Source organism: Palaemon carinicauda, chromosome 38 (genome assembly GCF_036898095.1).
Source record: "Palaemon carinicauda isolate YSFRI2023 chromosome 38, ASM3689809v2, whole genome shotgun sequence".
NCBI lineage: Eukaryota > Metazoa > Arthropoda > Malacostraca > Decapoda > Palaemonidae > Palaemon > Palaemon carinicauda.
In genome coordinates, this window is record NC_090762.1 from 70229797 (window position 1) to 70243963 (window position 14167).

General features: G+C 34.6%; 1 protein-coding gene across 1 annotated transcript in view; it reads left to right on the forward strand.

Moving 5' to 3' along the window:
- The window catches only part of LOC137630711 (TWiK family of potassium channels protein 18-like), a 100485-nt gene that overhangs the window by 3598 nt on the left and 82720 nt on the right, over positions 1 to 14167 (forward strand). The window contains exon 2 of the mRNA XM_068362350.1: positions 10594 to 10921. Within this exon, the coding sequence (XP_068218451.1) occupies positions 10594 to 10921 (328 nt within the window). The remainder of the gene's footprint in view (positions 1 to 10593; positions 10922 to 14167) is intronic.

Here is a 14167-nt window from a genome sequence, read left to right on the forward strand (position 1 = left end):
TTTCTTTGATCTTATCTAACAAATTGTATTATTGTTCCCTTTTAGTGTCGCCTTGTCTAACATATTAAATTACAGTTACTTTCTTGTGAAATCTTGTTAAACATATTGAATCTAAGTACCTTTCTTGTCATCCTATCTAACAAATTGAATTGTAGTTCCTTTTTTGTGTCATCTTGTCTAAAATATTAAAATATATTCCTTTCTTGTGTCATCCTTTCAAACTTATAAAATTGTAGTTATTTTCTTGTGCAATCCTGTTAAACTCATTGAATCTAAGTACCTTTCTTGTCATCCTATTCAACAAATAGAATTGTAGTTCCTTTTTTTTTGTGTCATTTTGTCTAACATATTAAATTTCAGTTCCATTCTTTTGTCATCCTGTCTAACATATTAAATTAAAGTTACTCTCTTGTGCAATCCTGTTAATCATATTGAATCATAGTACATTTCTTGTCATCTTATTTAACAAATTGAATTATAGATCCTTTTTTGTGTCATCTTTCTAACATATTAAATTGCAGTTCATTTCTTGTGTCATCCTGTCAAACGTATTAAATTATAGTTACTTTCTTTTGCAATCCTGTTAAACATATTGAATCATAGTACCTTTCTTGTTATCCTATCCAACAAAGTGAGTTACAGCTCCTTTCTTGTGTCATCTTGTCTAACATATTAAAATATAGTTCTATTATTTTGTCGTCCTGTCTAACATATTAAATTGTAGTTACTTTCTTGTGCAATCCTGTTAAACATATTGAATCTAAGTAACTTTCTTGTCATCCTATCCAACAAATTGAATTATAGTTCTTTTCTTGTGTCATTTTCTTTAACATATAAAAATATAGTGAAATTTGTTTGTCATCCTGTCTAACATATTAAATTACAGTTAACTTTCTTGTGCAATCATGTTAAACATATTGAATCTAAGTACCTTTCTTGTCACCCTATCCAACAAATTGAATTATAGTTCCTTTCTTTTATCATTTTGTCTAACATTAAAACATAGTGACATTTTTTTTGTCATCCTGTCTAATATATTAAATTATAGTTACTTTCTTGTGCAATCCTGTTGAATATTTTTAATATAAGTACCTTTCTTGTAATCCTATCTTACAAATTGAATTATAGTTCCTTTCTTGTGTCAACTTGTCTAACATATTAGAATATAGTTCCATTTCTTGTCATCCTGTCAAACATTAAATTTTATTTTCTTTTATGTATCATATTTCTAACATAATTTTTTTTTTATCTTAGTTACCATATTAAATTTATTTCCTCTTTTTATCTTCCCGTGTAACATATAAAATTACTGTTCTTTTCTTGTGTTATCCTGTCTAACATACCCAATTGTAGCTCCTTTCTTGTGTCATCCTGTCTAACATTGAATTATAGTTCCTTTTTAGATCCATCTTTTTTAACAGGTTAAATTAAAGTTTCATTCCTGTGGTATCCCGTCTATCATCTTAAATTCTACTACCTTTCATGTACCATCTTGTCTATCCTCTTCATTTCTACATCTTTTTTTCGTGTCAATCTGTGTAGCTTCTATAATTCTTCTTCCTTTTTTTGTGTCATTCTATGTAGCCTTCAATTCTTCTTTCGTTCTTGTGTTATCTTGTGTAGTCTTTTGTATTTTTCTTTCTTTCTTTTGTCATTCTGTGCAGTCTCTTCAATTCGTATTCCCTTTTGTGTCATCCTTTATAACCTCTTCTATTTTATTTTTTTTCCTTTCTTTTGTTATCTTGTGCAGCCTCTTTAATTCTTCTTCCTTTCTTGTATCATCCTGTGTATCCTCTTCTATTCTTATGCCTTTCTTATATCATCATGTGTACTCTCTTTAATTCTTTTTTCTTTCTTGTGTCATTATGTGTAGACTCTTTAATACTTCTTTATTTTCTTCTATCATCCCGTGCAGAATCTTTTATTCTTCTTCCTTTCTTGTGCCATCCTGTGTAGCCTCTTTTATTCTTCTTCCTTTCGTGTTACATCCTGTGTAGCCTCTTTAATTCTTCTTCATTTCTTATGTGATCCGGTAAAGCCTCTTTAATTATTCTTCCTTTCTTGTGCCATCCTGTCTAGCTTCTTCAATAAATCTTATTTTCTTCTGTCATCCCTTGTAGAATCTTCAATTTTTCTTCCTCTTTTGTGTCATGCTTTTTAGCTTTTCCATTTTATCAGTTTCTTGTGTTATCTTGTGTAGTACAATTCTTCTTCCCTTCTTGTGCGATCCTGCGTAGCCACTTTGATTCTTTCTTTCTTGTGTCATCCTGTGTAGCCTCTTTAATTTTTCTTCATTTCTTCTGTCATCCGGTGTAGCCTCTTTAATTCTTTTTCCTTTCCTGTGCCATCCTGTGCAGCCTTTTTAATCCTTCCTTTCTTGTGTCACCCTGTGTAGCCTTTTTATTTCTTCTCCATTTCTTGTGTCATCTGGTATTGCCTCATGAATTCTTCTCCCATTCTTGTGCCATCATGTGTAGCCTAGTCAATTTTTCTTCCTTTCTTATGTCATCTTGCGTAGCCTCTTCAATTCTTTATCCTTTCTTGTGTCATTCTGTGTAGCCTCTTTAATTCTTCTTACTTTTTTTTCACTTTGTGTTGCACCTTACTTATTTTTCCTTATCCTTTGTAATCTTGTGAAACCTCTACAATTCTTCCTTCTTACTTGTGTCATCCTGTTTAACCTCTTTCATTCTTCTTACTATCCTCCGTCCGTCTGTATAGCCTCTTCGATTCTTCCTCCCTTTTTGTATAATCCAAGTTGCCTATTCTATTTTATTTCCTTTTTTTGTGTCATCCTGTGTAGTCTCTTTAATTATTCTTCCTTTCTTTTGCCATCCTTTGTAGCCTCTTTAATTATTCTTCCTTTCTTTTGCCATCTTTTGTAGCCTCTCTAATTCTAATTCCTTTCCTGGGTCATATTATGTAATCTAATCAACTCCTTTTCCTTTCTTTTGTCATTCGGGTTAGCCTCTAATTCTTCTTCGTTTCTTTTGTCACTCTGTGTAGCGTCTTCAATTCTTCTTCCTTGTTTCGTGTCATCTTATATAGCCTCTTCTATTTTATTTCTTTCTTTTGTCATCTTGTGTATCCTCTTTAATTTTTCTTCCTTTCTTGTGTCATCCATTGTAGCCTCTTCAATTCTTTTTCCTGTCTTGTGTCATCCTGTGTAGCCTATTTACTTATTCTTCTCTTCTTGTGTCTTCCTGTGCAAGCTCTTATATTTTATTTCCTTTCTTGTGACATCCCGTGTAAGCCTCTTTAATTCTTCCTTTCTTGTGTCATTCTGTGTAGCCAGTTCAATTCTTCATCCTTGCTTGTGCCATCTTGTGTAGCCTATTTAAATCTTCTTTTCTTGTGTGATCCTGTTTAATATCATTAGTTCTTCATCCTGTATTGTGTCATCCATTGTAGCCTCTTTAATTATTCATATTTTTTTGTATCATCCTTTGCAGCCTCTTATTTTGTTTCCTTTCTTATGTCTTTCTGTTTAGCCTCTTCAAGTTTTTTTTCTTTTTTCTTTCTTGTGTCATCATGTGTAGCTTTTTCAATTCTTCTTTTTCATGTCATCCTATGTAGCCTCTTTTTTTTCCTTTATTGTGTCATCCTGTGTAACCTCTTCGATATTTCTTCCTTTTTTGTATCATCTTGTATAGCTTCTTCTATTTCATTTCCTTTCATGTGTCTTCCTGTGTAGCGTCTTCGGTACATTTTCCGTTCTTGTGTCATCCTATATAGCCTCTTCTATTTTATTTCCTTTCTAGTGTTATCTTGTATAGCCTCTTTAATTTTTCTTTCTTTCTAGTGTCATCCCGAGTAGCATCGTAAATTCTTCTTCCTACCCGGTGTCATCATATGTAGCCTCTCTAATTATTTTTCTGTTATTGTGTCATCCTGTGTAGCCTTTAATTCTTCTTCCTTCCTTTCTCTCATCGCTCTTCAAATTTACTTCCTTTCTTGTGTCATTATGTGTAACTACTTGTATTCTCCTTTCTTGCGTCATCTTGTGTACCCTTCTTAATTCTTTTTCTTATCTTCCGTCTTCCTGTTTCGCCTCTTTAATCTTTCTTTCCTTTTTTTGTGATCTGTTTCAGCATCTTTCATTTCATTTTCGTTCTTGCGTCATCTTTTGTAGCCTTTTCGATTCTTCTTTTTTTGTGTCATCCTATGTTGCCTTTTCTATTTTATTTCCTTTCTTGTGTCATCCTGTGTAGCCTCTTTAATTCTTCTTCCTTTCCCTGTCATCCTGTTTAGCCTCTTTAATTCTTCTTTCTTTCTTGTGCTATTCTGTGTAGTCTTCTATTTTATCTCCTTTTTTTTGTGTCATCTTTTGGAGCCTATTTAATTTTTATTCCTTTCTTTTGTCATCCGGTGGAGCTCTTCTATTTTATTTCCTTTCTTGTGTCATCATGTGTAGCCTCTTCAATACTTTTTCTTTCTTGTGTCATCCTGTGTAGCCTTTTGAATTCTTCCTTTCTTATCTCATCTTATTTAGCCTCTTTAATTCTTCATAGTTTCTTATGTCATCCTGCGTAGCCTCTTTAATTCTCCTTCCTTTCTTGTTTCATGTGTAACTTCTTTAATTCTTTTTCCTCTCTTCCGGTTTCCTGTTTAGCCTCTTTTATTCTTAATCCATTTTTTTTGTGTCATTCTATGTAGCCTCTTCTATTTTTTTCTTTTTTTGTGTCTTCCTGTGTAGCCTCTTTAATTCTTCTTCCTCTCTGTGTCATCCTGTTTAGCCTCTTTAATTCGTCTTCCTTTCTTGTGTCATCTTTTGTAGCCTCTTTCATTCTTCTTTCTTGTGGCATTCTGTGTAGCATCTTCTATTTTATCTCCTTTCTTGTGTCATCGTTTGGTGCCTTTTTATATTTTTTCCTTTCTTGTGCCATCCTGTGTAGCTCTTCTATTGTATTTCCTTTCTTGTGTCATCCCGTGTAGCCACTTTAATTCTCCTTCCTTTCTTGTATCATCGTTTGTAGCCTCTTTAATTCTTCTTTCTTTCATGTGTCATTTCATGTAGCCTCTTTAATTCTTCTCATTTTCTTTTGTTCTCATGTTTAGCCTTTTTAATTCTTTTTAATATCTGTTTTCACCCTTTGTAGCTTCTTTGTTTCTTTTTCCTTTTGTGTTTCGTCCTATGTAGCGTCTTCTATATTATTTCCTTTCCTCTGTCCTCCTGTGTAGCCTTTTTAATACTTCTTTCTTTCTTGTGTCATCATTAGTAGCCTTAAGAATTCTTTTCCCTTTCTTGTGGCATCCACTGTAGCTTCTTTAATTCTTTTTATTTTCTCTTGTCATTGTTTGTATTCTCTTCAATTCTTCGTCCTTTCTTGTGACAACCTGTATAACTTCATCAATTCTCCTTTTTTTTTTTCCATCCTGTGAAGCTTCTTCAGTTCTTTTTCCTATCGTCCGTCTTCCTGTTTAGCCTCTTCAATTTTTCTACCGTTTTTGTTCAATCCTGTGTACCCTTTTATTTCCTTTCTTTTGTTATCATGTGTAACCTCTTTAATTCTTCCTATTTTATTGTGCCATCCTCTGTAGCCTTTTTAATTCGAATTCCGTTTTTGGGTCATCCTGTATAGCCTCTATAATTCTTCTTCTTTTCTGTGACATCCTGTGTAGCCTCTTCAATTCTTTTTCCTTTCTTATGCGATCTTGTCAAGCCACTTTAATTCTTCTACCTATCTTGTGTCCTTCTTTGTAGCCTCTTTATTTTATTTATATTTTTTTTTTTTGTCATTTTATGTAGGCTCTTTAATTCTTCTTCCTTTCTTGTGTCATCCTGTGTAGTCTCTTCAATTCTTCGTCCTTGCATGTGTCATTTTATGTAGCCTTTTCTATTTTATTTTCTCTCTTGTTTCTTACTGTGTAGCTTCTTTAAATCTTCCTTTCTTGTGTCATCCTGTGTAGCCTCTTTAATTCCTCTTTCGTTTTTTGTCATCGTATGTACCCTTTTTGATTATTCTTCCTTTCTTCTACCATGGTGCGTAGCCTTTTTAATTCTTCTTCTTATATTCTGTCTTCCTGTGTAGCCTCTTTTATTCTATTTCCTTTCATTGATCATGTTGTGTAACTTCTTTATTTCTCTTTCCTGTCTTGTGTCACCCATTACACCTCTTTAATTCTTTTTAATTTTTTGTATATTCTTTTTAGCCTCTTTTATTTCATTTCCCTTCTTGTGTCTTCCTGTGTAGCCTTTACAACTATAATTACTTTCTTCTGTCATTTTGTGTAGTCTCTTTAATTCTTCTTTCTTCCTTGTGTCATCTTGTTTATCCTATTTAATTTTTCCTCCGGTCATGTGTCATCCATTTTAGCCTCTTTAATTCTTCTTCCTGTTTTGTATCATCCTGTGTAGCCTCTTTAATTCTCCATTCTTTCTTCTGTAATCCTGTGTAGCCTTTTCAGTTCTTATTCCTTCTGTTATCATCCTGTTTATCCTCTTTAATACTTATTACTTCCTTATCTTATCCTTTGTAGCCTCTTCTATCATATTTCCTTTTATTGTCGTCCTGTGTAGCCTTTCAATTCTTCTTCCTTTTTTGTGTCATCTTGTGTACCCTTTCCAATTCTTCTCCCTTGTTTTGTCTCATCCTTTGTAGGCTTCCCTATTCTTCTTCCTTTTTTGTGTCATCCTGTGTAGCCTTTTCAATTCTTCCTTTTTTGTGTCATCCTATTAAGCCTTTTCTATTCTACTTGCCTTCGTGTGTCATCCTGTTGTAGCCTCTTCCATTTGTCTTCCCTTTTTGTGTCATCCTGTGTAGCCTTTTCAGTTCTTCCTTTTTTGTCTCATCTCGTGTAGCTTCAGCAATTTTTTTTTCTTTTGTGTGTGTGTGTGTGTGTGTGTGGGTTATCCTATGTAGCCTCTTCTATTTCATTTCCTTTTTCTTGTAACCCTGTTTAGCCTCTTTAATTCTTCTTCCTTTCCTGTGTCATCCTGTGTAGCCTCTTCAATTGCCCTTCCTTTTTTTGTGCCCTTCTGTGTAACCTCTTCATTTCTTCTTCCTTCCTTGTGTTATCCTGTGTAGCCTCATCTATTTTATTTCCATTCTTGTGTCATCCTGAGAGCCCCTTCCATTTTTCTTCTTTTCTTGTGTCATTCTGTGTAGCCTCTTCAATTTTACTTCTTTTCTTGTGTCATCCTGTGTTGCCTCTTCAATTTTACTTCCTTTGTTGTGTCACCCTGTGTAGCTTCTTTAATTCTTTTTCCTTTCTTGTGTCATCCTGTGTAGCCTCTTAAATTCTTCTTCTTTTAGTGTATTTTTCTGTACAGCCTCATCAATTTTATTTCCTTTCTTTTGTGTAACCTCTTTTAATTTTATTTCTCTGTTTGCATTATCTTGTTTAGCCTCTTCAATTCTAATTCCTTTCTTGTGTCCCCCTATCGAGCCTCTTCAATTCTTCTTTCATTTTTTTGCCATCCTATGTAGCCTCTTTTATATTACATCTTTTCTTGTGTAACATCCTTTGTAACCTCTTCAATCTTATTTTATTTTTTTATTTTTGTCTTATGTAGCCTCTTCAATTTGTTTTCTCTTCTATAATAATTCCTTCTTGTGTCATCTTGTGTAGCCTCTTCTATAATATTTCTTTTCTTATATCATCCTGCGTAGCCTCTTCTGTAATACTTCCATTCTTGTGTCATCCTGTGTAGCTTCTTTAATTTATTTACTTTTTTTGTCATCCTTTATAAGCCTCTTTGGTAATACTTCCTTTTTTTGTGCTCTCCTCTGTAGTATTCAATAATACTTCCTTCCATTTGTCATCATGTGTAGCATCTTCTTTTTGATTTCCTTTATTGCGTCATCCTGTGTAGCTTCTTAAATTTTTCTTCCTTTCTTGTGTCATACTTTGTAGCCTCTTCAATTTCACTTCCTTTCTTGTGCTATCTTGTGTAGCCTCTTCAATTTTACTTTTTTCTTGTGTCATCCAGTGTAGCCTCTTCAATTTTGCTTCCTTTTCTATGTCATCCTGTCTTTCCTTCTCAATTTTATTTCCTTTCTTTTGTCATCCTGTGTAGCCTCTTCAATTTTTCTCCCTTTCAATGGTCATCCTGTGCAATCTCTTCAGTTTTACATTTTTCTGGTGTCCTCCAGTGTAGCATCCTAAATTTTACTTCCTTTCTACAGTCATCCTCTCTTGCCTTCTCAATTTTTGCTTCCTCTCTTGTGTCGTCCTGTGTAGCCTTTTCAATTCTACTTCTCTCTTTTTTTTTGTGTCTTCCTGTACAACCTCATAAATTTTATTTCCTTTTTTGTCATCCAATGCAGCCTTTTCAATCTTATTGCCCTTCACGTGATATCTTGTGTAGCCTCTTCAATTCTAATTCCTTTTTATTTTTTTTGTGTCATCCCGTTTAGCCGCTTCAAATTTACTTCCTTTTTTATATCATCCTGTGTAGCCTCTTATATAATACTTCCTTTCTTGTATCATCCTGTGCAACCTTTTAGCTTCTTTCATTGTGTCATCTTGTATAACATCTTCAATTCTTCTTCCTTTTATCGTGTTATTCTGTCTGACCTTTCCAACTTTACTTCCCTTTTAGTGTCACTTGGTCTAATTTTACTTTCTTTCCTGTGACATCCTGTCAAACTTCTTAAATTCATTAACGTTTTTTGTGCCATCCTGTTCAACATCCTCAGCTCTTCATCCTTTCTTATGTCATCTTGTGTAGCCTGTTCAATTGAATTTCCTTTCTTGTGTCATATTGTGTAGCCGCTTGAAATACACTTCGTTTATAGTGTTATCTTCTCTCACCTCTTTAATTCTACTTCCGTTTTAATGTAGTAGGTGGTGGATTAGCCAGGACACCAGCCACCCGTTGCGATACTACTGCTAGAGAGGCATTGGGTCCTTTTACTAGCCAGACTCTACTACATTGGATCCTTCTCTCTGGTTACCGCTCATTTTCCCTTTGCCTAAATATACACTGAATAGACTGGCCTATTATTTGTATATTCTCCTCTGTCCTCATACACTAGACAACACTGAGATTACCAAATAGTTCTTCTCATGGGGTTGATTACTGCACTGTAATTGACCAGTAGCTACTTTCCTCTTGGTAAGGGTAGAAGAGACTCTTTAGCTATGGTAAGCAGCTCTTCTAGGAGAAGGATACTCCAAAATTAAACCATTGTTCTCTAGTCATGGGTAGTGCCATAGCCTTTGTACCATGGTCTTATACTGTCTTGGGGTAGATTTCTCTTGCTGAGGGTACACTTAGGCACACTATTCTAGGTTATTTCTCTTCCTCTTGATTTTTGAAGTTTTAATAGTTTATGTATGAAAGATTTATTTCGATGTTAGTGTTCTTAAAATATTTCATTTTAATTACTACTCTTGTAGTTTATTTATTTCCTTATTTCCTTTCCTCACTGGGCTATTTTCCCTATTGGAGCTCTTGGGCTCACAGCATCCTGCTTTTCCAACTAGGGTTGTAGCTTAGCAAGTAAAAATAGTAATGATAATAATAATAATTATAACCTCTTGAATTCTACGTCCTTGTTTGTGTCATCTCGTGTAGCCTCTTTAATTCTTTCTCCTTTCTTGTGTCATCCTGTGTAGCCTTTTTAATTCTTTTTTCTTGTGCCATCCCTTGTAGCCTCTTTAATCCTTTTTCCTTTCTTGTGCCATCCTATGTAGCCTCTTTAATTCTTCATCCTTTCTTGTGTCATCCTGTTTAGCCTCTTTAATTCTTCATCCTTACTTGTGCCATCCTGTGTAGCCTCTTCAATTCTTCCTTTCTTGTGTCATCCTGTTTAGCCTCCTTAATTCTTCTTTCTTTGTTGTGTCTTCCTGATTAGCTTCTTTGATTCTTCTTCCTTTGTTGTGTTACCCTGTGTAGCCTCTTTAATTATACTTCCGCTTTGGGTCTTCCTGTCTAACCTTTTCAATTCAACATTTTTTCTTGTACCATCCTGTCTAACCACTTCTTTTCTGCCACCATCCTGTATAACCTCTTCATTTTTACTTCCTTTATTTTGTCATTTTGTCAATCTTTTTCGATTCTCATTAGTTCGTAGTATTAACTTGTCTAACCCATTGAATTACGCATCGGTCTTTAGTGTCATTCTTTCTAACCTCTTGTATTCTACTTACTCTCTTATGTCATCCGTTGTAACCTCTTAAATCCTATTTCCTCTATTGTGTCATCCTGTCTAACCTCTTAAATCTGACCTCTCGTGTCATTCTGTCTAACCTCTTTAATTGTAATTCCTTTCTTTTGTCATCTTGCCTAACCTCTTGAGTTCTACTTCTTTACTTCTGTAATCTTGTCTAAGTATTTGAATTCGTTTTCCTTACTTGAATCCTCTTATTTAATCTCTCAAGTTTTACTTCATCTCTTGTGTCATCCTGTCTAACCTTTCGAATTCTACTTCCTCTTTTGTTTCATCTTATCTTGTCTCTTTCAATTCTATTTCATAGTCCAGTTATAGGGATTCCTACAGATGCTCCTCTGTTCTCCATTCATATTTCTTATATCCATCGAATTGCTCCACATTGGCCTATGTTCATTTAGAATCTTGTTATATAACTTCTTGTTTGTGTTCATATGAATACTTTCATACATTGGTGAATCCTAATAATCCATAGGTTGGCGTCTGCGGGCTCGTTGTTGCTTACAACATCCTGGGTGCCTTTGCCTTCAGGGTCATTGAGGGAGAGATGGGTGACCCTAGCCCGGAAGAATCAGCCAGTGAGCTTCGGGAGCACATGGTCCATCGTCTCTGGAACGTCACCCTCCGACTGAACGTCCTGGAAGAGACTCAGTGGCGGGAGGAGGTCGTCGGGGCCCTGCAGGAGTACCAAGAGTTCGTGGTGCCTCTTGTTAAGACCAAAGGGTACAGAGGTGTATATCCGAAGGAGACCTGGTCCTTCAGCGCAGCACTTATGTACTCTCTCAGCGTTTATACAACTATAGGTGAGTTTGCATCTACAAATATAATTTAGTATTTGCCAACTTGGTAGCATCTGTAATTTTATGCACTAGAGAAGGCTGCAGTTGGAATTTAATGGACCTAAAGTGATAGAGTTTAATATTTCGTCCACATTGGGATTTAGAATTTGATATAAACCACCACTAATACTGAATCACGAATGTAATTTAATACAACTTAATAGGGATAATGTTTTACGAATGTCATTTAAAATCACCGAAAGGAGGTATTTAATAAATGTGTAAAATTTGGTTACAAATGTAGTTTCATGTTCATTTGATTAATTTGATTGTTTATAGCTTTAGTGCTACTAGTAATATATATCTATATTTTCTCGAAGTTCCTGTGGGAATATTCGCTACAGTAGAATTGTCAGAGAAAGTTTTTGTTCCATTTAATTCTTGTACACGGAGTCTTCCTAATAAGATATCGTTTGTGGTAATGCCAATGTTCTGGTGTTCACGAACAACTGCCGGTAAAAAAGGGCTTGCAATAGTTAAAGTAGGAGAAAAAAATGGAGTGAATAAGAACGGAAAAAGAGAAGTGGGCGGTGGAAAAAAAATAGAAATAGAGGGGCATTCAGCAGAGCGCAGACCTCCGCCGTGGCAGCTTATTTCTTGACCTTTTGTTCGACCTTAACCTTGACATGTATTTATTGTGGTGGATTTTCATACACTCAAATATGAACCAAGTTTGAGGTCTCTGAGACAACGATGTCCAAATTTATGGGTGATTACGTGAATTGGACATTTTGCTTTACCATGACCTTGACCTTTGACCTTGGCCTTCCAAAATTCAATCATTTCCAGATTTTTACATAACAGTTAATCTGCTAGTTTCATTACGCTCAAAATTGTGGCCAGGAAGCTGTTCACAAACAAACACAAGCAGGGTGAAAACAGAACCTCCCTCCAATTTCGTTGGCGGAGGTAACAAATTGACTCCTTGTGCCAGGAAGAGTCGTCGCCCAGGAAAGGAAGAATCCTTTACTGAGGGAAGGGAGTCATCCAGTTTGGGAATAGGAAAGCCATTTCCTTTCTTATGGGGGAAGGGGGGAGTAATCCTTCCCAGAGTCTTGCGTTGAATAAAGCATTCGAAAGATAAAGTCCTACCCAGTAGGATCCTGGCAAGGCCAATATATATATTGGCCTTGGATCCTGGATACACCGGCCATAGCTTTCGGTGATTACTAGTTCATTCAAGTAGACTAGGGTGGGGAAGTTTTAGTTGGTTCGGCCATAGTGTATTTATTTTTTTTTTCACGTTGCTAATTAAGTATATACAAAAGGCTTTCCTAAAGAGAGGGACATGTAGGCTATATCTCCCTATACAGTATAGCAAATAGTTAGTGGCTGGGTATATATATATATATATATATATATATATATATATATATATATATATATATATATATATATATATATATATATATTTATATATATAAATAAAGTACATGTGAGTGTTTCCTGTCACACGCTAAGCAGCATTGCCAAACGTATGCGTTCTTGGTCCCTCCCCATCCTTTCGGGTAGTGGTAGAGAGAGTAGTCATACCCTGGTGAGAGGTATATTCGGAAACTAGAATCTTTCCCAAATTGCCCAAACTGCCGTGTTGTAGTTAGAAAAGGGGAAGGGGGTGAGAAGAGTTGAATCTGTATGTGTGCGTATCTATCTAAATATTTCGACGTCATTTTTGACGGCTTACGGACACTAGTATGTGATAAATGGCTACCGTCCTGTCGTATGAGTACCGTAATCTCTCTCTCTCTCTCTCTCTCTCTCTCTCTCTCTCTCTCTCTCTCTCTCTCAACATCACGGGATGCCAACGCAAGAGCCCGTGTTCCAACCATGGGTTGGTACAATCTAAAACGAACTAACGAACGAACTCCCTGAACTGAGAGCCATTGATAACTAAACCGGGTACATAATTTGCTTGGACACCACACACACACACACACACATATATATATATATATATATATATATATATATATATATGTATATATATATATATATATATATATATGTATATATATATATATATATATATATGTGTGTGTGTGTGTGTGTGTGTGTGTATGCGTGTGTGTCAGCATGTAATTTTCCTTTACTAAATATTTGCATTATTGACATAAGGCACGACGCTCGCCAACGGAAGTCGTGTGTGCATGCATTGCACTTGAAGATGTCTCTTATTCCTCATAAATATAATGATATATTCTCCTCAATGAGATGAGATCTTTTGTACCTGGGAAGAAATGATTTGGTGCTGAACTTCATGACATGATTTACATATGTTTTTATGGAGTAAGTCTTGTTGGCAACCGACACCTTCCCTCTCCTGACGGTGCTTAGGTAAAGAATAATGGCATAGGAGGTCTTACTCTAATTGTTATTACGGCTATTGGATTTGCTACTCCCTTCTTGTACATATACTGTATATAGACTACACATGTATATGTATGTATACACACACATCTACAGTATATATATAGAAATATATATATATATATATATATATATATATATATATATGTGTATGTATGTATGTATGTATATACACACAACAATTTTCCATTTATTTATGATAAATGAAATAACCCACGATGTATGAAAAATGAAATTTATCATTTTTCATACTTTGTGGGTTATTTTACACACACACATACACACACACACACACACACACACACACACACACACACACATATATATATATATATATATATATATATATATATATATATATTCCTTTATCTCGTGACATAATTCAAATCAAGCCCTTCACTTGAAATCTGAAATGTAATAAAGAATCCCGTGGAAACGATAATGAATATAATGAATTGTTTAAACAGAAAGAGAAAAGAAGACAAATTCTCGTTACTGTGAAGGTCTTGTTCTGCTTAACAGCCTGACGTAAGTCTCCTTTTATAGTTTATAGGTGAAAGATCTATTTTTAATGTTCCTGTTCTTAAAATATATATTTAAATTGTTCATTACTTCTCTTTTATTTTATTTATTTTCTTGCTGCCTTTCCTCGCTGAGCTATTTTTCCTTCTTGGAGCCGGCTTTTAGCATCCTGCTTTTCCATCTAGGGTTGTAGCATACCTAGTAATAATAATAATAATAATAATAATAATAATAATAATAATAATAATAATAATGTTAATAATAATAATAATTATAATAATTATAATAATAATAACAATAATAATAATCAGGATAATAATA